Source organism: Sylvia atricapilla, chromosome 16 (assembly GCF_009819655.1).
Source record: "Sylvia atricapilla isolate bSylAtr1 chromosome 16, bSylAtr1.pri, whole genome shotgun sequence".
Lineage (NCBI taxonomy): Eukaryota > Metazoa > Chordata > Aves > Passeriformes > Sylviidae > Sylvia > Sylvia atricapilla.
Genome location: NC_089155.1, coordinates 11,463,954 through 11,490,952, shown reverse-complemented (window position 1 = coordinate 11,490,952; position 26,999 = coordinate 11,463,954). Strand labels below are relative to the sequence as shown.

General features: G+C 39.5%; 1 protein-coding gene across 3 annotated transcripts in view; it reads left to right on the top strand.

The window, feature by feature from the left end:
• The window catches only part of GNAS (GNAS complex locus), a 131,301-nt gene that overhangs the window by 49,332 nt on the left and 54,970 nt on the right, over positions 1 to 26,999 (top strand). For 2 of the 3 annotated variants that reach the window (XM_066330918.1, XM_066330919.1), the window contains exon 2: positions 3,025 to 3,097. In XM_066330918.1, the coding sequence (XP_066187015.1) occupies positions 3,025 to 3,097 (73 nt within the window). Of the gene's footprint in view, positions 1 to 433; positions 611 to 3,024; positions 3,098 to 26,999 lie in introns of those variants that run through there. The other variant, XM_066330920.1, reaches the window with a different exon arrangement.

The window sequence follows — 26,999 nt, the reverse complement described above, 5'->3', positions numbered from 1 at the left end:
AGCAGCGCAGGGCCGAGCGGGCACGGCCCCGGCCCCGGCGGCTCCGCTCCCTCCGCTGTCGCACCAGGAATTGAGGTACCGCGCGTTCGAGCGCCGGCACTGCCGGGCTCCAGGTGCCGTTCCAGCGGCTCCTTCGGGTTACCTGCCCCTGTTTTTCATCAGAGACGTTTACAAACGCAGGCTGTGGCTTTCAGGGAACGGAAGGGTCTAAATATCGATATCGGAGAGTGCGAGCGAATGTTTGTCAGGCTCGTTATTTCAGAGCATTTCGAAGGGAGTGTTTTAGGATCAGATGCAGTTCGGAGCCGTGGGTTGTTTTGGTCACGCCGAGGGACTGCCTGTGCACGTTCTGCAGGGCTGGAGCGTGGAGCACGGGCTAGGCCTCGCCGAGCTGACTCAGTTTGGGGGGAAAAAAAAAAAAAACCTTAATCGAAGGGAAAAAGAAAAAAATTTGAAGGCGGTGAATTTGGAAGCTTACTATCACCAGTAAAATGTTTCAAACAGTCATTTGAAGAAAGTGACTTAATATAAGTGGAGAATGACTGGGACTACAGCAGCACCTGCAGCACTGAGGAGCTTGCCAGGGCTTCAGCAGAAATCTTTTAACAGGGTAATTTGGACTTCAGCTCTTGGGAAATGTCTTGGACTTCCAGATTTCAGGCTGAACATTACGTAGATACATAGAAACTATTTGTCATCAGAGGAGTTGCTTTCGTAAGAGGCAAAATTTCAGCAAACAGAAACATGATGGGCTTGCCTGGTTTTTCTTTCTGTTTTCTTTAGTTTTGGTGTCAGAAAAAATAGTTTATATACTTGCAAATAAAAATTTGCCTGTGTTAACAATGGCAGTAAAGTCATCTGTGTGTGTGTTTTAAAGTGATAGTTCAGCTGTTACAGTTTCTGCCATGAATTGTGGATAGTCTGTAACTCAGACTAACTGGTCAAAAATATAAAAGTTCATCTCCCTATTATTGTCTTACATTTCCTCTGTAAGACACGTGAAATAAGAAGCCAGGCACTTGGAAACTGTTCTTAATCTTTTCAAATCATATTCAAATAACAACAAAGAAGAGCTGCTGAATATTCTAGTGGGTTTATGCTGCTGCTCGTAGGCCCCATCGCTGTACACGTGCTCGCCCCGCTGCCACGAGCAGTCTCGCTGAAATTAATGGAACTCTCCTTGGTGGTGAAGTTAAAACGTGTGTGTGTAATTATCGTTGAGAATACGGCCTTAACAAGCAGCCAAATATAGAGCTAGCCTTATGGAGAAATGTAGATGTCATACATCATTTTGGTTCTCTGGTGTTGTACCCGATCCAGAGAACCCAGGTGTGTCAATACCAAACCGTATGTGTTTATAGCAAATGCAACAACTGTCCAGCCTCCTTCTTGGACCAAGTGAAGTAAAGATTTTGGCTCCCAATGCTTATAAAATGTGATTTAGTGTTACAGCTGAAATTTAGTTGTTATTCATTTCTAAGTGGACATATGACTATAGCAGATACTGCCTTTGTGAATAATTCTTAGTTGTGAAGATGATCCAATCTATCTTATCCCCAGATACTAATTCTTGACTGGTTTAGCCACCTGTGTTTATTGCATGGTGCAGTCTGCCTGATCAGACAGAGGGTGTATGGTATAAAATAGCAGCTTAAGGGAGAAGTGGCGTGTGCATGAAGAGTTGTAGATAAAAACTGCTCTCTAAAATGCTTACAAAACACCAGTGAGCAAGGAGAGGAAAAAGGAGTAAGGCTCTGGGATTAAAGTGGCGAAACATGCAGCCAGGTTTTATGGAGAGCAGAGGAGGACTTTTGGGAATTGACGAGGGAGAAGGGAAAGAAGGGACAAAGCAGAGGGGGAAAGCATTTGTGAGAAAATGAACCTTGAAATGTAACTGCTAAAATACAGTTTTGAACACGAGGCTCAAAATGGAGGCTTGTGCTGTCAGTGTGTGTGCTAGCAGAGGCCTGACATCCTATAAATACAAACTGTACCTCCCTGCCCGTTCTGCCACAGACGTACGGCTCCTGGGGGTGAGACACAGGCTGAGCAAGGGGGATAAGCGAGTAGCCAGGAGATGCTAAGGGGAATCTGTCTAAATTCTGCCACGTTACGATACTACTCCTGCAAAAAATATGTTTGCTTTATATAGAAGGCTGCCGATCTGGCAGCGTGGAGCAGCTCAATTAAATGCTGCTGTTGGAGTTGTTCAGCGTGCATGGAAAAACGGGTACTATAGGCAGATGGGCTGCCCTGTGCACTGGCATCCGAGCAGCACAGCAGAAATAGCATCCATCTACTTATGGAAACTGGAGTAAAGTGGAGTGGGCTTTTAGCACTGCAGGTACGGGAGGGGAGCAGGGGGTGCTCTTTGGAGCAGGCAGCCACCAAAGGTGGTCTCTGCCTCTCCTCGTGTGTAGGGTGCATTTTGGAACGTGGAGGGAGGGTGGGAGGCTGCTTACAAGACACAAATAAGAGGAGGTTTTTTGTAGCTTTGTGGGTGGAGGCTTAAAGGGATGCCTTCCTTTTTCAAATGTGAGTATCTACATATATTATTCCTTGTGATTTAAGTTACGGAGTTTGACTGGGTGCTGATGAACTGCAGCCAAACTGTAGAATGCTTTAAGGATATAACAGAATTTCTTTGATTTAATAGGGACTTCAGTCAGTCGTTCCCTCTGTCAGAGTGACAAGGCAGCCAGGTTGTGATGTTCCCTGTCGTCTTCTCTGTAAAATGTTGAAGTTGTCCATTTTCTTTCCAAATACTGCAGTCTGCTTTTAACATTGACACTGGAAAAATGGACAGTGAAATGATCCAAGATTCAGATCTGACACATGACTTGAGCTGGGCATTTATTTTTAGCTACAACTGAAGTTTCCAGTGGCAATTATTTCTTTCACTTTTCGCTCTTGCGCTGAGAAACCCAACTTTCTCGATTTTACCCCAAAGGAAAAAAAAAAATTCTAGTGTGTGCCTTAATCACTTATGTTTCCTTCTGAAATTGATTTACTTTCATTTTCTAGGTGCTGGTGAATCCGGTAAAAGCACAATAGTCAAGCAGATGAGGATCCTGCACGTGAATGGATTTAATGCTGAGTAAGTGCATTTGCTTTTTTCACTCCACGACGCACCTTCCTCCTTTGCGCCACTGCTCCTGGTTTATATCTCGTGTATTTTCCTCCTGCTGCTGTTCCACTGTCTCTAGAATCTGGATGTGTATTTTTAGATGAGATGAATAGACATTAACCTGAAGAAGTCAGGCTCCAGTCATAAGTAAGATCTAGCAGTGTAAAATTATTTGGATCAAGGCAGAGCTGGTTTGATTGAGTTTTGTGGGTTTGTTAACTGCAGTTTCTTTCACAACATGGCTGACACTGATTTACTTCAGCTATAGCACATTGATTCATATTGCTGTAAACGTGCCTTGTGTCAGTGTACAAATTGAGCACAATTTTCTTTATTTGGAGCAAGTAAGGCTTTATTTTCTGTGTCTTCACAGAATGAAAGCATACTCTGAATTTTGGATATTTTGTTGTGTTTGCTTGTCCAGATGTTTGTGTTAAATTGTCTTTCTAAGAGCTTTTATTTTTTTGCCTCTAATATCTGTTATTTGGCAGTTATGAAGAAGAGAATGGCATTAAGATAGGGAAAATGGATATCTTGTTGTTTGTCTGAGAAAGATTTATGTTTGCTAACTTTCTGACGAACTTTGCTGGAGAGTAGGAGGAGATTCTTCTGCATGTTAATTTATCCTTAAAATTCTGTGTGTGTGTATAGCAAAAGCTGCTAAATTAGTACTAATTGAATCAAAGTGTTGAAATTTCAAAGCTTATTTTCTGTGCTTTTTTTTTTAGATTGTATTATTGGTTTTGTCTTGCTTGTTTTCAAATGTAACAATTTTGTACTGCCATCCTTTAGCTTTTAGTGGTATCATCTATTTTGTGAATCCTGCCTTTTTGGGAAGGTTAAGCTTTCATTAGTTTTCCAGTAGTTAATTCTTTAATAAGAATATCTGAGCTGAAAGTTTAGCCAAGGAGTCTGGACAGTACTTCTTCCTAATCAGCAAATGATAGTTCAAAATAAGATACACAGTCTTTTGGATGAAAGTTCAGACTGATTCATAATAAATACATTACGTGCTACATGTTTTTAGCTCCTTTTTATAAGGAATATTTTCTGTTTCCAAAATGACTTTTTCATAAGTGCCTAGTCCTGGATCCTGTTACTGCTGAGCTGTCTGTCATTTGGTCTGCTGCAGAGACCTCTTAAAAGACTTGCATGAGTTGACTTAGTTGAGTAGGTCTCAATATTGGGGTGCTGAGTAAAAAGCTCATAAATGAAAGTGGAAGTGGATCCCCGATAGCTTTGAAAGTATCAATCCATTTAAGCAACAGGGTTTTTCTAAGATTTTAAGCACATGAAGGCTCTTAAAGGGGCAACAGTGCTGTGTGATGGATGGTGTATGGTGTGGGTAGGTAACCTCAAACCCTGCAAGCTGCATCCCCAAATGTGTGTGGAGCTGGGAGCCCAGAGACCTGTGCAGAACTGGTCAGGGACTGGGACACACTGGGATTTGCAGCAGCAGGGGGTTCCTCGAGTGTCTCACTTTGCATTGTAGGTTTGGGCAGAGCTCAGCCTGCAGCTGGAATCCAGGGCAACATGGCAAATTTGGCCTCTGGAGGCTCTGCTGGCATCTGCCTTCTCATAGCAAGGGATTTGGATTACGGGGCAGCCCCGTGCCAGCACAGCCCTGCTGCCAGTCACGGGCACGTCCCGGTGCCACACGGGAATGGCAGGGGACCTGCCTGGGGCTCAGGAGCTGGGGGTTGTCCACCCATGGCACTTTGTCCCTTGTGCTTCTCCTTTGGTGGGTAATAGGCGTTGGAACACTGAGGAGCATAGAAATCCAATAGAGAAGTGTGACATATTTAAAGTGTACAAGGAGTAACTTATAACGCATCGTTTTTGGGGTTCTGCTGCCAAAAATAATCAGTAGGTCATAACATACACTTTACAGCAGGGAAAAGGCTGTTTTTCAGTGTTTTGAAATTCTTGCAAGTTGCACATCTGTCCTTAAATAACTTGGATTTTCTTCCAAATAACTAGCTGCTCTCTATGTTGTGTCGCTTTCCATTACCCTTTTTTGCATGATTCATTCCCTTGCTGCCCAGCTTACCTTGTGGAAGAATGATGTGGGATTCAGCTAATGAAAGAAATAGCATGGAGGGGTTTTTGGAAGGGTAGGAAGAGCAAAGCATTACTTCTCTTCGTGCCCTGATCAGTTGATCAGGAACATAAACATGTTTGCATACAACACCACAGCTGATGTGATGAATAGCAGGAGGGAGGTGGTGAAAACAGTAACATGCTGCAGATGAGGAGACTTTAATTTTAGTGTACTTGTACATGAGTGGATTTGAATTATTTCTGTTGGTGCAGCTTATTCTTGTGCTTGGAAAGAAATCCAGTTTAAAGTCCTGTCTTAGAATTGTTTGCCTGTGGTTTGGTTGCCCTTTGGCAATGGGTGTTTGAAGCAGAGAGGAAACCTGTTTGGAAAAGTGTCTGATGCTGTGAATGAGGGAATCAAAAGTTTTTATTTAGTGTTACTCTTCTTTGTGGTGACTGTATAGGATATCCAGTGCTAAAAATGCTGGCTTACTTCAGTGAGTGTGAGGGGATTTTATTTGGTTTGATTTTAGGATTCTGGCCCTAAATAGCTGAAGTTGTCGTGTGCCTTTAGGTGAATTGTAGCATTTAGCAGGGTGAAATTGAAATCTGTGTAGTTCTACAAATCTAGAATTTCCTCTGGGACTCCAATTCTCAATCCCTTTAGCTAATTAATTATTTGAGGAACTGTATGGAATCAAGTGCTCCAGGTAATTAATGTGCTGAATAGTTAAAGCTAAGATTAATGTGATGGTGGTTAAAGTTGTAGGCAAGTTAACTACAGTAAAGACTATTTTTTTTTTCAATGTTCCTTTTATAATCCATAGTTGAATTAGAGACAATTTTTTTTTCTCTGCCTCTGTAGTGAAGGTGGTGTGTGGGATGTAAGAATGCTGTGGCATTGGGGAGCAGAGTATTGGAGAAGCAATGTTCTACAAGGCATGTTCTACAGCACAGGTTTTTCTGCATGGAGTTTTTTTGGGAGGGCTTAGCCCACTTTCAACTTTTGCAGAATGGCTTCAGGAGGTGGTGTATCATCTGACACCTTCCTGCAGCAATTTCATGAGAAATGGGAGTGTTCCCTCCCCCCAGAACTTTCCCAGTGTCCTGGTCTGTAACATGGAAGTGCTGCCTCCTGAGCATAATGAAGAAGCCGTATCAACCAAATTTTCTACTCTTTGCCTTACTGCCAACAACAGAGGCCCTTTTGATGTAGAAAAGGGTTTAAATTTGGCTTTTAATAGCAGGAAGCCTGCGACTTCCCTTCCTTTCCTTCCCTCCCTCCTCTACACTTCAGCTGCCTTTTCATGAGGCAGTTCCAGAGGAGTAGGTATCTGCTGCTGCAAACAGTATTTTGTGAACATCCACTGATAAGGTGGAGCCAAAACCTTCTCTTTTTGGCTGTGCACAAGTTTAGATGGCAATCTTTCTGAGCTGGAAAGGATGAAAAATGGAAAAGGGAGGATAAGGAGGAGTAAGGAATATAGTTGGAAGAATTAAATGTGTAGCTCAGGTTGAAGAGGAAAAGAAAAACAACTCCTTTTTCTGCTGTCTAGAGACAGGGGTTCATTGCTTCTAAAAAACACGGCCTTTCACTTACTTCTGATTTCTTTAAGTCATCTTTCCCCTCTGTGATCACTGTGGCTTTGGCTGAGAGGCTCTAAGGAGAGGGTCATTGTCATGCACAATTTTAGAAAGCAGGGAATAATTGGCAGGGGCAAGAGACAATTTTGAAGTGTCATGGGAAAAACTGGGACAAGCAGAAATATTTAAATAGAAATAAATGGTTGAAATGTGACTTACGAAATCCACTACAAAGATTGACAAATAAGGGGAATGTGCCTTTGTGATTATGAAGTTTGGATAGTGGTTAGAATTCAGGAAATCTTGAGGTTACAGGAAATTTCAGGTAATGCTTTTCAGCCTCAGTTTCTCAAATGATGGTGTAAAATGTTGGCACTTTCTTGAGGTGGTATGTTGAAGTGCTGAATAGGAGTTTGTGTATTTATTAAATCTGGTAGTGTTGATGGCATAAGCAGAGATGAATACCTTTGTTTTCAAGACTTAGATGAAAATATATTTACATTTCTCTTGTACTTTTAAAAATTATTTTCTCTTAGTGGGAAAGCTAAGAAAGCCTGTGATCCTCTTAGAAATTTTAAACATTTTCTCTTTTCTTACCAAGATTTAGGAGTTTGTGAGTAAGGAAAAGTAGTCATTGATGGTTTCTAATCTTTTCTTAATACATCCATTACCACCATTATGTCACATAAAGCAGTAAATAACATTATCTAATGACTTCAGTTAGTGTCAGTCTCTCTTGGAGGTGAAACAATTTCTGGTTCAGTAACTTTTCAGTTGTCTGATAGTGTGGAGTTTTTCCTAACTTTGGTCTTTTAGCCGTGTGATTTAATGGAAGAGAAGTTAATGTTATGAGTGAGGGAAAAGTATAATATTTATATAACTAAGTCTTCCAAAATAATGAATTCCCTCCTAATGGCTAATATTAGCTTGTATGCACAAATATGATGGCTCTGTTTTTATAGTTCCTTTACATTTGTGTACCAATCCCATGTTTTCAGAATGGTCGCTTCAGTTCCTTGCCAAGGAACAAACAGACGTTATTGGGTTTTACTTCACTGGCAACAAAAGTAATTTTTTCCCAGTGTTTGAGTAAAATTGAAAATTGGGGTGGGGGAGGCTTGGGGTGTGTGATTCCCCTCTCCTCCTTTCTTTCTTTCTTTCTTTGCATCATAGTGTCTGTTGAGAGGCTTCTGCAGCTTTGAGGCACAAACTTTTGGGGTTTTTTTCTCGGCTCCTGTTCCAGGACACCAGGGAGTTGCTGGAAAATTGGTGTGTTCAATTCCATCTGAACAGCTGGTTATGGTGTTTGATCAAAGTTTGTGCTGTAGAGAGTGAAGTGGAGGTGTGGGCAAAGAGGAGGAGCAGGATTTGCACTCAGTTTTAGGTCTTGTCCTGAGAGGTGACACAGTTGTGCAGTTGAATTTTGTCAAAAGACAGAGATATGCCAACAGCTAATAAATACTACGAAAAAGAGCTGGCTAATGCATATAGCTCATAAAAGTTTATGCAAAATGTTTATACGAGTTAAATATAACTTTCATCAGCTTATAAGAAATGGGAGGTAATACCTGGTGATGTTAAACCACCTATGCAGCCAAGCAGTTCCTTAATTGTTAGAATGTTTAAGGGAGTTTTTATGTGCTTGAAATTATCTTTCCTTTGAAAATACTTTTATTTCTACAAGGGCAAAAATTCTGTTCTATGACAGCGTAAAAGTGAACTCAGTGAAGCAGCATTAATATTTTTTTTTGTGTATAACAAAAAAGGATAAAGCCTTCTGAGTTTGGGTTGGGTTTTCTTTTCAAGTTTCTTATGGGGTCTTTCCTGAAGATATAAGACATTGTCTATTAAGAACTTCTGCAAATGCTTTGCAATTTCGATCTGCTACTTAGGTGGGAATTTTAAATGCTGTAAAATGAGTTTTCACAAAATTGTGATTGTTTATGATACCTGCACTGGGCCTCTTCTGGCAAGGATTGTCAGCATACTGTGGCGCTGAAAATTTGAATAGTCACTGGAATAACTCCTTCACCTTGCTTAGAGGCTTTTTGAAATCAAGCCATTAAAATATTTCCACATTCAAGTGAAGCGAATTTTTTTTTCAGGGTGAAAATCTTGTTATTTAGGTTCCTGGAATATTACAGAAAAGCAGTGCATGAGGGAATCCAGAAGTTTAAAAAGCTAGTTAGTTTTATCTGCTTTTAGATGCTCCAGGTAGGCTCAGGTTAACCATCAGTGGAGAGATGACAGCACAGTGTTCAAAGAAAGCACTGACTTTCATTTTTACATTGTGCTTTGTTTTCACAAAAGAAAAGAACTAAGGTAAAAGAAGAAAAGTGTGAACTGAACATAATTTCTTTATTTTCATGGGAGGCATGGTATTGCTCAGAGCAGAACGTGCATCTTATCTGCATTCACTGGTTGGGAAATGCTGGATTCTCCTAGCAAAGCATTTAAACTACCAATTTTATGTTGTTACATGTTGAGAGCTCTCTGTCCTTTGAATTACTTTTCCTGGCTTGCGACTTGACATTTGTGCTTTCGGTTAAATATTTCAGTTTTCTGAAGAAGAAACCCAGCAACAAAAAAACCCAGTAGTAAACTCACCCCTCAAGCTAAGTTTGCATATGCTGCAGACATGATTTGGCATGTGAAGGGACTGGCCAAAAATATGGCAGTAGTTCTATTTGTTTTGAGGTTTAAATTTCACAAAAGCTTTTTAAGTATGCAGCTATCATCCTAGGAGAAAGCTTTATAGTTGTAGAGAGCTTGGAGAGCAATAACTATGAATAGCGGAATAAGCACGAGTGATGTAATCTGAGAAGCAAAAGAGAGAGACAGAAGAGAGCTTAAGGCTTAACTATGTGGAAAACATTGTGAATGGGTCTGTCAGGGTTTTGACTTCTGATGGTAGATGTGGGATTTTCCTCATTAGTTTTGGTAAAATCAAACAAATGTGCAAGTTTCCTTTTATTTTCCCAAACAGAAAATAAACAGTTCAGTGGGTAGCTGAGTGAGTGAAGTCTGGCCTCTGTAACTTGTTCTGTCTCCCAAATCCTTTCTCCCCTGCAGCATCTGCAGCTCCTCTTTGGGACCTGTGGCTTTCTGAGTGTCTCCTGTTTCTTCCACTCCTTGTTTTTCTCCCTGATTGCAACACTGATCCCTAAATATTCCTGCATCAGCCCACCCTTTATCTTCCTTTTTCTGATTTTCCTGCTACCTGGACAAAGTCAGAATGTGTTGTGGTTGGTGTAGATCTACATGGACTCTTCCTGCTTTTCCTCATTGGAGTGCTAATTTTGGTGTCTCTTCCACTCAGCCTCTGATTTTCATTTCTGGAAATTAATTTTGTAGCAGCAGCGCTTCTTCAAGTTTGGCTTCACAGCAGAATCTGAGATAGAGTGACACTTAGAAAAAAAAAAACAGCTTAAAAAAGTCTTACTCGTCCTCAGTTCACTCCGGATTTTTGTTTTGAAGTATTTTTAGTTTCCACATTCATGAGTTATAGTGGAAGTGGTGTATTTTCCTCCATTTTCTTATCTTAAGCAAACATCTAGTAGTATAAACCAACGTATCGTGTTCCGTTTAACTTGTTATTTAATAAATCACAAACTCTATTAAATACTGCAAAAAACTTCAGATAACTTCAAAAATATAGCTCTCTATGGAGAATATTAAATGTATGTCTATAGTCCACACTTCCATGTCCTTTCTGAAAACTTTCACTGGGTTTTTAGGTCTTCACCAGCTTTCCTTAATAATTAGGTGGTGCAGAGTGATTACCTTTTCTCTAGCCAGTGCTACAGAATCAGCCTTACATGAAGAATTTTCTTCTGTAGTATCTCATTGTATTTCTTATTTCCCATATATTTTAGGTGGACAGACTGGGCAGTACTCTGATTTTTTTAAAAAAGAATGTTTTTACTAATTTTTCCAGATGGACGCTTGAATTAGTTCTTATATATGAACAGAGTGCTCCTTATCATCTTAAACTTATTGCAGTTACCTAATTTGATATTAAAACTATTCATTCACATTATTGCAAATGCTAAAGATTTCCCTTACTTCATGATGTAGCTACATTTTATCTCTTGCCAGTCATTCCAGCTGGGATTTTTTTTTTTTTTCAATTTCGTTGTGTTAAAACCTTGTGGGTTTTGTCCCATAAGATGAAATTTATTATTAATAAGAGCTGTGCCTTTCCCTGCTCCTTCTAGCAATCTAGATATGAGTGGGATTTCTTGTTCCTGTTTCTTAGGTTGTGAGCTCCTGTGTTGTTCTCTTGGGCTGGGAGGAGCAGGTTTGGAAGGTTTTGAGGCATTTTTCTAAAAAGTGAAAAAGCTGCTCTCGTTGCAGATTTGTGAACATCCTTCCCCAATGTCTCAGATGAAGACTGGCAGAGCGAAGGCTTTGAAGTATAATCCAGCAGGCAAAGTTATCTCTATCTTTAATTTTAGATACATCATGCATTTGTGTATTAGGGTTACCCAGGTCCCATCTCTGATGAAGAGGCTGAGATACAGAAATTGCTCATCTAAATCTTGGTCATTCCGAGCTCTCAAGTTGATAGGAAGGAATTTCCACTGATGAGGGCTTTTTTTAACTTGAATCTTGATGTTAAAAATAGCATGCCTTACATTTTACTTTAACAGTTGAACCTTGAGTTAATAGTAAATCCAAGCATTTAGGATACAGTGCAGGTGTAGCTGCATCAGCTTTTGATGGTTTTTTCTACAACTGTACTCTGATGTAAATGTGAATTTAATGAGAATTACTTGCTGACAACTGAGCTTGCTTAGAAACAGCAATGCATTGAGGGGTGTTTTTGACAGCTGAGAGGCAGAAGCATCCACTTTTTGAAAAATGTAGTAGTGGAATATCTCAATGAGGCGTTTTGTTCCGAGGTGTTGCTGCTGCAGAAGTACAGCAAAGCTTGTGACCTCCCTGAGCTACCTGTTGCCGGCTGTATTCTCCACAGGGCTATTGAATAAGTCATTGTGTTCACTTGTCTTTCTAGTTAAGGCACTAGAAAATAATTATCTCTCCCAGCTGCACCTCTGCAGCCTCCCAGGAGTGGCGGGAGAGCTGATGGAGCAGGCAGAGGTGTGCAGGGTTCCCTTCTGGGGTTTGGGGTGGTCCCAGGAGATGCTGCATTTAGCCTTGAATGGCACCTTCAGAGCCTCCTGGGGGATTTGCTGCTGCCTCCTTAATCACCAGGATTTAAACACTCCCTTTTGTCTGCAGCTCTGAGTGCCTAAAACCGCTTTGGTTTCCTTCAAGTTTAGATATTTGTATTCTGTTTGGACAGTACAATTATCTTTGCGATATAACTGTTCGTATTAATTAGAAAACGTTGCGAGGAAATGGGTGTTTGTGGAGTAAATTTCTTCTTTAAGTTTGTGGTAAGAAACAATGCCTTGCTTCAGTCTTGCTTGCTTTTTAATTATTTTTTTTTAAATATGGATAAAAAAAGTGTAGTGGGACACTTAGCACATTAAGCTCAGAGAACTACGTGTAATGCCTGTTTTAACCCTGATAATTTAAATTAAAATAGGCTAGGTAAATTTGGTTTAATGTGACATTACTATGTAAAAATTAAACTAATTGGTTTCATGAATTTTAATTTAATTGCACAGTAGTGACTGGCATAGCTTTGTGTATTTTTCTTTTTGGCAGGTTAAGACTATTTAAGATAAATACGAAAACTTAGAGTTGTAACAACTTTTTTTTTTTTTAATAAGCAAAATAATAGTAATCCTAAGGACAAAGCCATTTACTGAAATGATTTTACTGAATATCTTCTGAAATGAGAGTGTAATCACAACACTGCATTATTCATGGAAGAAAACTATAAGCACAATGCAAAGCTTAGGAAAATTATTTTTCCTTCAAATGAGAGAGAAAACTGAAAGGGGAAGGGCTCAGTTAAGCACTTGGGGTTTTCAGGAAAGCTGGGACCACTCAGTCCCAGTCTCCCACACAAACCCCTCTATCTCTATCTTTAATTTTAGATTAAAGGTGTGCAGCTCAGGCAGAGCAGCACTTTACACTTCCCAATATTTGACAAAACACTTGCAGAGCTCAGTGTTGGTAAGAAAATTAAGTTTCTTAGTGCTTTGTTTCAATGTCTTCTGCAGCACACTTGTTACACAACTTTCTGGAAGATCTGCTTTAATGGGGTTGTGTGGGGGGTTTTTTGTTATTAAATTTCTGTGCTGTGGGAAGCTACTGGATTTTCAGTTCTGGGTTTTGATGCGCTCTAAAATAGATGCCTGGAAATTGGATGCAACCTTTTAATTTTGCTATGTCAAAATGATTAATGTCGTTTCGAAGTAGTTACTCATAGGAACACATTCTGCTTCTGCTGAACATTGTAGATAAAAATATGCTCTGTTACTTGCACACAGGACACTTGAAAAATCTGAAATGTAACTCTTTTGCCTGTTGGTTTTTTGAGCTGGAACTGTGTCACTCTTCATTTCCCCGAACTCTTGGGAACTTGGGATGCTCTGTACTGCCTCTGTGTTTTGCTTTCACTTAATTGGACAGTCTTCACTTTATGTAATTGTATCTTATGCAATCAAATGTTTATTTTCCTTATGTTTATTACCAAAGAACTTGGGAGTGTGCTGTTACCTAAGTATCTTTTTGACACTGTGAAGTAAGGGGCAAGAAATGAGTGAGAAAGATCGAGTTTAATAAAACGTTTCTGTATTCTGTGCAGTCTTAGGGAGTTAGAAAAAAACACTTTGAAATCAGGTAGGCAGCATAATGTCTGACTTTTTCCTCACAGTTTTATTCATGCTGAATAAATTTTTAAACTGTATTTTTTTCTGGGATTAACTAGAGTCAACCAAGGCCTCTGTTTTCTTAACTGAAATTCATAGGTTTCATTTTGATAATAATTTCAAACAATAAGAAAACAAGAATATTTTTCCACTTAATTTTTAATAATCCTGTTTGGGCACAGATTTCTTTTTTTTAGTGAATGCAGAAGGTAAAGTTACACATAGTTAGGCAGAGAAAGTAGAAATATTCTATATATGTTATTCCTTACTCAAAGAAAGAATGTTTCCATCCTGGATAATGCTGCAAACAGAGAAGGAAGTTTGGTGTCTGTTAGAAGGAAAAATATTGGTATCGTCTCAGTGTGATTCTGTGATATTGTTATGGAAATAGAATATAGGTATTTTCAATAAACAAGGCAGAAAAATCCCAGAGGATATCCTGTGAGAAACTATGGGAAACACCAATTTATATAACTTATTTGTAATTATTACTGGGAGGGGTGATCTGATAAGTTGTACTTCAGAAATGTGTTTTAAGGCAGCTGAACGTGAGAGAGTCCCGCAGGAGTCAGAGTTTAGATTGTATCTGTAAAATTGGAAAAGGACTCCAAAATCAATTAGTTAAATTACCTAAGCATGGTTTGGGATGTTTTTGTGGCAAAAAGACAAATGGATGTCTTGGATGAAGGCTTGGATGACTAGAAAAAGGGAAAGTGAAACATAAGTGATAAAGGGGAGTTCCAAATCTGATAACAGTGCTGTTAAAATAGTATATCCTGTGCTGGTGCCTTCACTTCATGAAGGGTGTAGAATTATTGGGAAGAACTTAAAATTAAAAGGAAGCCACAGGAGTTGTCCCAGGTCCAGAAAAGGGGTGTCCAGATGTGATTCCATGGCCATACCCAGGTGATGCTGTGTGAGAAGGATGCCTAAAAACAAGGGCAGACATGAGACTGACTTCCTTAGCATTTGAGATACTTTATTTGAAATAATTGGTTGGGGAAGAGGAAGCATCATTTAAGCAGTCCTATGGAGGTAGGGTCTTATTTTTAAACCATATTTGAATCCACCTGAAGATTCAGCTTTCCTGATGCAGGGTGTGTGTGCTCAGGGTGCCCACTGTGGCCTTGGGGAGCACAAAGTCTGATGCACGTGCTGCAAATTCTTCCTTTTCCTACCCTGAACATTATTATGTGTTTGCAGTTGTGTGTTGGTGTTTGAAGCCTTGAAATCTTTCAGCCCCGTGTCTGCCCACGGACATCAGAGGGGTGGGGAAGCGTGGGGGCTGACTTTTGGTTTTGGTTTTTTCCCTTAAGATAATTTTGGTGCTTGTTTTGTCACTGTTTTCACTTCCTCCTGATGCATCAAAGCTCTTGCAGGGTCTAAGGTGATGTCAGAAGATCCTCTTTTGGGCCAGACTGGTTGATTCTTGCTCAAGTGATGCAGATGAAGTTAGTTGAAGGGCTTGAGATAAGAAACTTCCACTGGGGACCACCAGGCTTGGTTCCATCTTCTCCTGCCCAAGGCTTGCTTGGCCTCCCTGCATCATTAGAGCAGACTTTTGTAAGCAGTTCTCTGTCCTTGCAGGAGTCCTGGGTACTCAATCTTACCTCACTTCAAACTGTGACCTTCAGAAATAATTGTTTTATTTGAAATTTCATCTCAACACTAAAGCATGTGGAGAAGCACAGTGGCTTGTGATGCACTGAAAGGCAAACTGAAGTATTCAACTCTCTGGTGTAAAATTCTTGAAAATAGTCACCAAATATCTGTGTTTCCTGACTGTTCCACGCTGTTCCAAACTGTTAGCCCAGCTCAAAGCTCTGGTTCTGAAGTCTGTTCTGTAGAAGGTGTGGCTGAGGAGGTGGCTGACTGGATTTAGTCCTACTAAATTTGATTATGGATCTCTGTACTTTGAAAGAAACAACAAAATTTCACCTTAGTGTGGGTAATTCAAATCAGTATAGAGTGCATTACTATCTCCTAACGAACCCAAATATAGTTCTCTTCAATTCCATTCATTCTGGACCTTATCTCTGCCTCTGATATGTCTCACTGGTTGCCAGGCAACCTCAACAGTAGTTCTGCACATCCAGCAGCATTAAAAAAAAAAAAAAAAAAAAAAAGGTGAGTAGTTGTTGCTGAAAATAAGATGCCTTCTGATGACATGAATGAAGGGAGTTACGAGGGAAGGAAATGGGGAGTGGCGACTTTGGAGCCGATGTTCTGAAAAAGCTAATAATATTTACCACTTAAGTAGTGCCTTTTATTTTCCAAGCACTAATCAAGCAATCGTAAGATTATTAAATAAAGACTATTTTTGTCCTTTCAGTGAGTGATGCACAATTATATTTATCCTTCCTAAAGCAGAGGTCAGGATTTAATCCCAAGAGTGAAGAAGTTTGGTATATATATTTCTTTCTCTGATCTGCATTGACTTTCCATATTTCTAGTTGGACTGCAGATTATCTGGAGGGTTTGAGAAGATTTTTCTTTGTGTGTTTGCTGATCCATAGCCAGTACTCTCTCTTTATTTCATGCAGATGCAGCTGCAGTGTTTTGGGTTTCATAAAAATATTTATCACCTGCAAGGCCTTCCAAACTAGAAGTATGAAAAATTGTGTGTAGGTCCTTTATTGTTTGATAATGCTGTAATGCTTATAAAGCTGTAAATAGAACTTCTATATTCTGTCTGCTGTGCAAAATGTGATCTGAGAAGCAACAAACTACCACAGCAAAGGAGATCATAAGGGAAGTGAAAGCTGATTTGGGAAAATTATTCTGGTTTTAGATTATTCAAAAGGACAATTTTCTGTTTCATGTAGACTGACCAAAGCAACATTATTGAAGATACACTTAAGCTAGAAAGTATCTGAGTTAAGATTGCCATAATTTGAGTTCTTGTTTAATTTAGGGCACCATTGCCAATGACTGCTTATATGAAAAGGTAATTTTAAATCCTTTAACTAACTCCTAAAAAGCAGTTTTAACTCGAATGTGGGGTTTTTTTAGAGCAGGTTCTGACACTGTGAACACTTTCCCTGTCCCAGTCTGCCTGGAATTACCAAGTGGTGTGCCCTGAGCAGACACCAGGGAACTGGACTGTCCTTCAGGGTCTGCTCTAGGGGATTGTTGGCCCCAGTCACAGTTCAGTCCTTTCCTTCCCACTCGTTTTTTCATGACGATGGTGGTCTTAGGAAGATGTTTACTCCATTTCTAATAGAGAATAGTAAAGAAGGGATGTGCTGCAGACGTGTCAGGAACAGGGATGTGCCAGTTTATACACGAAGTAGGATGTGCAGTGAGTTACACCCTCCGTGTCTGTGGCACACAGATCCACGTGTTGGACACGCTCCACGGAGGCTTTTCACACACACTGTGCCATGGTTTGTGCTCAGCCTGTGGTTACACACTGCATCTCCCCGTGGCTGTTGTGACACTGCTCAGGATCAAAGGGACAAAACCAGGCAGGGTGATTTGGGAGGCGTTTGCTGTGCCATGCAGATAAACCCCCAAAAAAAGGGAGGCTCAGTGTGCAAATCCACAGCTTATCTTTGCAAGGTGGCTTCCTGCTCTGGGCTTCCACAGAGGGGAAGGTGTTTTATGGGTAGAGTGGTGCTTGGAGCTCCTACTCACAGAACACACACGTTTTGAATCAGTCTGTGTTCATCTGAATCACAGAGCCAAAGGAGTGCTGCCTGAGAGGAGCTGGGCTTTGCTCTGTGTGAGAGGTGGTGAGTTATTCTCCAGCTGCAGTGAATTTAAGTCAGCTGGGTGTTGCTTTTAATGTGAGGACTAGAAACAATACTAGATCATTCTAGTTTTAAGGATAAATTAAATTAAGGAAGGTGTACAATAGAACTATACTTGCAAGTAGTTAAAACACAAATGAAATGGTTGAAACACAAATGAAAAAAACATTCCAGTGTTGCACAGTATTTTTACCACGTTCAACTTCTAAGGGTTATTGTTGTTGGACTAAAACTTCTTTTGACATTCTGCAGCTAATAGAGGTAATTTAGAGATAGAAAAATACTCTGTGTGTGTGTCTGTGTGTGTGATGAGTATACAAAAACTGTTTGTAGTGGTGGTATTTTTATCCTCATCTTCTAAGAGAAGACCAGTCCTGGTTCATGCTTTTTTGGTAATGCATAAAATACATCAATTTTGGCAGCTACCTCTTGCCTCTGGGCTTGTAAGTAGGTTTCTCTATGCAAGATGTGGGTAATTACTGCATGTGTGTGTATATATATGTGTGTGTGCTGTGTTAGTTGCTGCACCAGTATTGCCATGTAAACTTAGTTGCCCTTTTTTTTATATATATATATGTATTCTCTGTATATCTAGTTTTAAAAGAGTAAATATTATAAACTGGTTGCTCAAGAGCAGCACGCTATAAAAAAAGTAATAAGCACATCAGTAAAAGTGTTGGAGGTAGTAATAAAACTGCACTATAATCCTTCTGCCAATTTATTGAACTCTAACTATAGTTATCTGTGACAATTAACTGCTGTACATTAACCCTTTGTAGGTAGCTGTAAATGCAGTGATACTCAGTGCCTTAAACTTTAGATTTTCAACCAAATGTGTCATCTAATCTGAGAATACGGTTTCCTTGTTGCTTTTCTCTTTTTATCCATCTTTCAACAAAACAGGACACCCAATTACTTCAGGGAGAACATCTTTGTCACCAAAATAAACGTCCTTTTGAAAAGCAAACACGTGACTTATTTCAGGTTTTTCATCAGTGCCTTTAAAAGTAATAACACTGCAAAAGGTGATGAACATTTAAACACGGCCATCTCTGCTTCACTGGGACACACAACTCTTGTGCCCTGTTGGGTGTCCAGGGCTGACTCTGATTCCCAGAGCCATTTCCACCTTTCATTCCATTCCATTTCCACAGCCATGTGCTGAATGTTCACCAAGAGCTGGGCTGTGTAAGCTCAGGAGTGCAGCTGGCAAGTTGTGTTGCACATGTATAGTGATATGATAGTGGCAGGTGAAATTATAAAACGTAAAGCATTATTTCTTATTAAATAGAAGTCAGTCTTAGTCTAAGGTTTAAGTTTTCTAAATTCTGTCTCCTAGAAGGTGATTGATTGTATTTAAAATGTCCTAAAGTTTCCTCAGACTGCTGTAGTGTGTTGGAAGTTGAGACTGCAGCTTTTTAAATTTGGTTGTTTGTTGCCTTGGCACAGGAGTTTCTATAGATTTGGTGAGTGTCCCTGAATTCCAAGAAGATCCTTAAAATGGCAAGCAATTACGTTTGAAGTTTGGATCTCATTATGTCAATACAGATATGTAGTAAAATATTCCAGGGTGTGGTGATACTTAATCATTAATGATTGAGACTTGGGGCATTTCCTGAATATTAATGCTGGATATGAATGTTGATTGCCTACGGTGAAATTATCACCCAGATACTTCTTGTCTTCCCTCTCTTTCTTTATTGATTGCTAATGCAGAAAGGATAAATGCACAGCTAGGTCAGACAAATACTTAAAATACTCCTGAGGCACAATGCTTAAGACAGAACATTTGCACTACCTTCATACCTTGTGGATTTCTTAATTATCATGTAATGTAAAAATGGTTATTTTATTTCTTTTTTCCCTCTAGTGACTTGATCTGTAGTTACACAGCTCAGGCTGTAAGTTGTCCACTGGGATTTCTTCCCTCAGAATCACTTGGTAGAATTCAGCATTGTCACAGGCCTCTGGTTTCAAATGATGAAGCTCATGTAGAATTTTCTCTAATTGTGTAAGTTTAACTGCCACTAAGGGTAAACTGATACGATGCCACACCTTGGATGTACTTTAATACTTAATCTGCCCTTTAGGAAAGGATTGACTAGCTCATGTCAGTGCAAAACTTACTCATAAAAATGTTTATGGCTAGGTCTGCATTAATATTTTTAGAGAAATATAGCCTCTTGCTGCCAAGACCAACTGTTAATAGCCTACTAAAATACACAGCTTAAACATCTCATAAATGTGTTTGGAACACACAGCATGTGCCATTGGTTATATTGTGTTCTGTAGGTCTGAACTCCTGTCAGGACCCTGCACAAAGGTACAGGAGGAGGTGCCAGTGAATATCATTATGCTGTTGTTACATTGGTGTGGTTATCTGATTTCCAGGTAGTAAATTCGTTGGGCATGTCTGCATGTTGTTTGCATGTGTTGGAAATACACTCTTGTACCCGGTGGGATAAACTTGGTTTATCTTTCTGTGGAACTTTACACAGAGAAAGGGGTTTTTCAGTCTCATATATTAAACATTTGGGAGGAGAGCCTTGTCTCTGTTTGGCAGTGGGGCATTCTCCCCTTTCTCCTCCCATTAGCTGGGAAGTACCTTCTTATTTAAATGAAAAAAAGTGTTTTGTGTAGTCTGTTTTATGTATCTCATAAATAATATATCTTAGAATGTTGTAGATACTGATGATTCACCAAATTCCTTTAATCAAATCTGTGGTACTAAGCACACATTTTCTGTAACATAGTGGCATCTGGTCTGCTGAAATTTCTAGGAAGAGAATTTCTAAGAATCAGTGCAACACTAGTTTAGACCAGTGGCTTGTGTAGTCCAGTATTATGTGTCAGAAATGGCACTTGGGGAGGATTAGGGAAAAAGTATAAGAGATTCACTGTGATTCCTCTTCAAGTTCTGCCACTGCCACTTGAGGAGCTCCAAGAAGCAAAATTCGTAACAAGTTTTGAAGCTAAGTCACGTTGAAATGTGTTTGTCCATTTCTTTTAAAAAGCCTAGTACTTGAATAATCTAAAAAAAATCCTGGTTTTCCTTTTGAAGTTTTAAGTTTTCCTTTGTTACAAATAGAATGCAAATCCAGTGAAAACAGTTGTTTTGCCTGGTTTAATAGCTCTGCATTAGCTGGGTGTGAGATCAGTCAGATTCAGGTAGAACCAAGGTATCTCCAGTTTCTCAGAGCTTTGGCTTTGGTTTCGTTGAGCACAAGGTAGCAGCTGGTTGGATCAATAATTGTGCCCAAGCAATACTGTTTAAGTAATTTCCTGTGTTATACACACGCTCTTGAGATTGTTTTCTTCAGCTGTGTATAAGTTTCTCATTCAAACAATATTATTTGTATTTAAAGCACCATATGTTGTGAAAGTAATTGGACAATTATGACAAGGTGCTGTATATTCTAACTGATGAGCTAAGTATCAGCAAGTGATTTCTCACATAACTTTTGGCCTGAAATTCTCATTCACTACATACTGTCAGCATGAACTGTGTCTTTTACTTTTTTGTTATCATTTAGAAATGTCAGGTCAGGGCCAGGACATGATAATTGTGCCATTGTCACAGTTTGACTTACATTACAACAATATAACTTCCCTTTTATCAGGGGAAATGAAAATAAATGTGCTTATTCAGGTATAATTAATTTCCAATTTTAAGCTCAGTAAAAGGTCATTCTTCTTACAGGTCGAGTTCAAATATATGTAGATGTTAAATACAGTAAAGTGAATGTTTCTTCACATTGTGGCTTCCAGACTCTTTAATAAGAGCTGTTTGGAATTTTTCCACTTAATTTATGTTGCATTAGGGAAAGCTCTAGTTGGATCCAGAACTTGTTTGTCCAAAACATCCATGAACCATTCTGGTTTTAAACTGTACTTTCCTGGTTAAATAAACTCCCTTGGTACTAAAGGTGGGGTTCCCTGAAGACCAGAACTGTGGCAGAGTGTGGCCTGAAATTATTGTTCTCTTACTATGCATTTTAAGTGAGTGGGCATAATGGGAAATACAGTATCTAGGTATGGGAACTGTGTATTGTGTTTTCACATTAATTTCTACATCTCCTCTCTATCAAAGGAAGATTTTTTTTTTCCCTAATTAATCCAAAGCAAAATTATTTCAGAAGTAGCAATACAGGAACTTGTGTTTCTCTCAATAAATTGACTCCAGTTTTTCAGTAAATAGAGCCCTAGATGTCTAGGAAAAAAAAATAGGTATTTTTGGTGTCTTTTAGTTGGCAATGTCTTCTAAAGTCAGGCCAGCAAGAACATCAGGTAGATGCTGAAACAATATTCCCTGACACTGCTTGAAGAATTTTGCTAATGGGTTTAACGTGGTGCTGATGGTGTCTGTGCTTGGATGGAAGTGAGAGTATTTTTGTTGTTGTTGCCTGGTAATATTTGGTGTTTACTTACAAATACTTTTCTTATATCATCTTCACTTCTGGTAGTGCAAAACTTTTAGTAACAGGAAAAGAAATTAAAATACCTTGTATCATATGAAATGTAATTATAGAAATCAGTGTTGATACTTCAAAGGCAGCTATTGCCTGCTACTTGTTGATCTCTGGGCTACCAGAGATAATTAGTACAAAAATACCAGAGTTTGAGCTTGTTACCCTTTGAGACTGATTCTTTTGGTACCAGGTTTCTCTTGGAGAATTTCTTTACTCACAATTTTGATTTTTTGCGCTTTTGCCTTATGCTTCCTTTTTCCAGTGCTGGCTTTGAATTTCGGTGTGGTTCATCTCTTTTGCATGGCAAGTTGGATATAAACAATTTCTGTGTTGCTTCTGGGCTGTTAAGAGAGTAACTTTGCTTGTGTAAGTGTGTCAGGATATCTGTGTACATACCCTGGAACTTCAGTGAGCAGATGAGGAAAGTATGCTAACAGCTACAATTTTCATTTAGCTTTGCTGAGTTTTAAGTTTAATTTGGCTGTACTTAGAGACTACCTTTCTTAAGATGATGGTTTATTGAAGTGATTTTTCGTTCCTGTTACTTTGGAGGACTAAGACAGAGAAGACTTTTTCAGAACATGAAACTGGCCAAAAACACTGGCAATTGCACAAATAAGGTGAAGTGGAAAACTCCTCCTGTAATTTTACAGTTTCAGGAGACATAAGTGGTGTTTGTAACAATAGGGGATTTGAAAATATTAGAAAACAGATTATAAAACTTACAGGGGAGTCTGTGCTTCCTGACTTCTTTGTCTAAATAATCACAGAAGTTTCCCATGAGCTGTGTAGGAAATAGGAATACTTCGGTTGTTCACTAAACAGATATAAACTATTCCTTTTTTCACGTTGAGGGCAGCTTTAACTTGATCTGAATGACCTTTGCTGTAACCAAGCCAATGTTACTGTACCTCAGAGCTTTAGGGATGGAACGTGCTAATCTACAGGGGCAAGTTCTGTGTTCCAGCGATGTCCCAGGAGGTGTTAGAGCAGCTTTGGGGTCTGCAGAGGGCTCAGTGGCACCAGTGACAGGAGGAGACCTTTGTAAGAAAAAGCAGGTGTTGGTTTAGACCAACGAGCTTTTTCCTGCTGAAATCTTTTTTTAGAACGATGCTAAGACTTGTGCAAGATGTTCCCTGCTGGATTCCCTGTGGTGAGTCTCCTTTGGTGCCCACAGGAGTGTTGCTTTGTTGTAGCTGGTCTGGGCACTCCAGCTCTGGGTGACATTCAGCCCTTGTCTCGTGCCACCTTGAGATTTGGCATGGTCTTGTCTCAGTAAAAACTGAGTAGTAAAATCAGTGGTATGGGAGATACAAAATAAATAGCAGTGCAGTCAGGTTACTTGAGACTCTGTGTGCAGGAGTTTTGATTTTCTGATCCAAGTGCTTTTTCAGTGGAACTAACTCACACCAAATTTTGCTTGTTCTAATTCTCATCATCTCGTGTCATAATATATTTGCTTCTTACTACATAGATATTAATAAGCAGTTGTGTGACTGTGGCATTAACAAACCTTTATAAACGTGAGGCTGAGTATTGATCTGTGAAGCTCCATGTGAGCTGTCATCAGGGGTAACAGAGCTGAATGGTTTATTTTGGGTGGATGTTGGTAGGTTTGCTCTGTTGGGGATTACCTGCTCTCTGACACTTGTCCCAGAGGTAAGGGAAGATGAATTAACAGCTAGTGGGACTCTAGAAAAAAATATTTTTAAACCACTCTGAATGGAGAAGAAACTTTGAGTTCCAGTTTGGAGCAGAATTGAAGTGTGTCTGTGTTTGAATCTAGAGTAACAGCCCAGATTAACCACTGGATTGCTGGAAGCTGTGAGAACACACAGGCTCTCTAGATAAAACACATTTCTTGTTTGAAAGGTAGCACAGTGTAGCAAAGGCACTGGATGTATTAATGTGAAATAAAGACAGCCTTAGCTGGTGCTCTATGTGCTGCTGAGGATTTCACTAGAGACAGGCACAGCCATGTATTGTTTTTTACCAGCAGGGTCTGTGGTGGTTTTCTATTTTGGCTTGCTTTTGCCTGAAATGCAGCTTTGACCTCCTGTAGGTTTTTTTGGAGAAAAGCTTACTTGTGTCATAGTTATTCTGAACTGCCTTTTGCAGACACAGTCACTTTGCCACTTTTCCCTTCTCAACAAGGATTCCAAGCTTGTGGCTCACAGGGTACTGGTGTGATAGATGTGCACAAGTGAAGTAGAAACACTAGAAGTCAAGGATAAATTCACTTGTTATACAAAAAGAGCTGTAAAACACTCCGTTGTGACAACTTAAAAAGCTTTTCAAGTTAGAAATTGTCAAAATTATTATTAAATCCGTGAACAGTAGTAGCCCTGCAAAATTTGTTTCTAGATGCACTGTTTTAATAAACTGACAATTCTGGTTAAAAACTGGAAACTCTGCAGTAACACAGTTTGGGTTTTTTTTTTTTTTTTTTTCCTTTTGAATTGTGTTTAATGGAGTTTTTAAGTTCCCTGGTAGTGTACTTCATTTGCTATAAAATCCATCTCATAAGTAGTCGAATGTATTTGGTTTTGTGTTCTTCCTGCTGCTTGTTTACCAACAAGTTAAAAAACCTCAACCAACCAACCAGACAACCCAGAAGAAAATAATCTGTAAGTGATTTCTCAAGTTGTTCTGTTCTTCCCTTTTTTAGCAAATTATTTTATGAGACTTGATCACATGTTGTGGAGCCATAGAACAAGATGAAGAATTTCCTAGTGGGTGGTTTAAATAAATGTTAGACAGGAATTATTGCACTGTTAAACCTGTTGCAATTGGACATGTATGAGGCAGGTAAGAAAGGCTGTAGTACTGATGTTTGCAAACTGCAGCCAGAAGCATCTTATTTAAGAGTGTTACTGGTAGCTACATTTTTGGTGTATTTAACTGAGCTCTCTATTTCAAAGCAAGATGTGATGGGCAGAGGTGACTCAGACCTGTCACAGAAAAAGAACGGCAAAATAAAAATTTGTGGACATCTTGTACATGAGAACCCTCATCATGTTTCATCTTCAAAGGCTGTGGAAGAACTTACATCTCTGAGTTTACATAAACATAGCTGAGTTCAACTTATGGTAAATTTTACTTTCAAAGAGTTTATAACTTAATTGTTCAGTGGGAGAATGGATATTTTCTCCATGAAACATAGGCCATGCAGCATTCCTAAAGGTTCTGGGTGTCCTGGCCCCCATCCATCACAGTACTTAAACCATGAGTAGCCCTATTAAAGTTGATAGAATTACTCATGTGCTTAAAATTAAACATGTGCTTAAGTGCTTTGATGGATTAGAGCCAAAGTTGTCAGCACCTTGCTTTGTTGTGGGCTGTGTTACCTGTCTCTCCATGCCCCCGCCTGGGTCTTCAAGGGACACATTTTCAGATTTGCTCATTGCAATATTTAGTTGCTCTGTGTCCTAAAATTGCAGTTTGTATGCACAGCCATAGTAAATTCATCACAGTCTGGAAGTATAAATACACAACTACAACTCTTGAAATCTGTCAGGCCTTGACAGATTTCACAAGGTTTTTTTTTTTTTTTTTTTCTGCATGTTTCAGAGGAAATTTTATGCTAAGTCTTTATGTGACATCTGTGATGTTTTTCAGAAAGCTATCTTTCTACTGAAATCTATCTTTTAATAAAGTGTACCATGGAAATCACCATTTAGATGCAACAGCACATTCTTAAGAATGACTGTGAACTTGAACTTCCCAAAAACAGAGATCAGTAGGGGCTGTTCTAGTTTCTGCTGATACTGCTGAGTCTGTAATTCTTTAAGGCTTATGAGCAAAGTTGCATGTACCTGACAGCTCTTTATCTTGGAAGATAACTTTGGAAATCTTCCTTAATTCAGACTTTGTCCATGGTAAAAATTCTGGGTTTAACAGCTGTGAAGGGAAAGACTTGATTCAGTGACAGCATTTCAACACTGCTGTAAGAAAGTGTGGTGAACAAAGCATTTAATGTTAATAACTCTCTGAAATATTAACTTTCAGGAGCAGCTGCATAGATTGGTAAACAGTTCCTTTGTTCCTGTCCAAATGGTTCCCCCTTTTTTTGGGTCTACATCCCCTGCCTTAACTGCTTTCCTGTTCAGATTGTCATTCTGAACTTATAAGCTACCAGTACTGAATCCTACAGCATTTAGAAAATATTAAGGGTCTGGGTCATGGAGAGTTTAATGGACTTTTTTAGAAATGCCAGGGGGAAAATGGTGAAATACATTAGATAATTGCTTTTTATTTAAGTGAGGCAAAAAAACCTTGCCTTTTGTCATTGCTGGAGGCAGCCACCTTCCAGATTCTCTGTCTACATGGCAGAAGTGTTTCAGATGATAACAGAGATCATAACCACTTTAAAAAAAACCCAAAACAAGGGATTTTCAGGATCAGCCGTTTTCCACCTGTCTCATCAGTGTCTTCCCTACTGCATCCTGCTTTGGCTGGTCTGTGTTTACACTAACTTGGCATCCACTGTTCCAGCCATTTTTATTTTAGGGCTTCTTTCCATTTAATATTGGCACTTAGCCAGCTGTGTACTTTTTCAGCTTTAAGTAGCACTGAGGTCATCAGCCATTATAGGAACTATTCCTCTCATTCTTGTGCACAAACCCCTGAAGAGCTCTGGGATGTGATTGCCTTCTCTTCAAAAGCTCCATCATACCCAGTCCTGGCTGGAGAAGTTACTGGAATACAGACATTTGCAAAACAGTTTCAGAGCAAATGACAGGCACAGGACACTTACCAACTTGATGTTTTAAAGATTGGACAAAAGTGCTTTGAAAGTGAGAACTAAGGTGGGACCAGGAGCCCCCCACAACTGCTGTTACCTGCCTGTGTTGGAAAGCCAAGGATGAGGTGATGCACAGCACAGCAAACGGCCCAGATTTAACAGCACGTGTGTGCAGTGCCTGGGCACTATATACTCCCACAATAATGTTTTTTCTGGGCATGCAGAGATCAAGGAGAACACAGGAGGCTGGTTCTGCTCTGAGAGGTGGCTGTACAAACAGCCTGGAGCAGCAGAGGTGTCCTGTGCTGTATTTCAGTGCTGCTGCGCAGCCGGGCACAAGTGTTTAAAAATAATGTGATGGGCAATGGTCATTTCCTTTATTCTGTGTTAATAATGGCTACATTCACAATGCTTAAATAAATAATTAAAAAGGTCTCTGCTTCCTGACAGCAGTTTGATTGTCTCGAAGTAGTGAATTGTACAAGGCAAGATGAT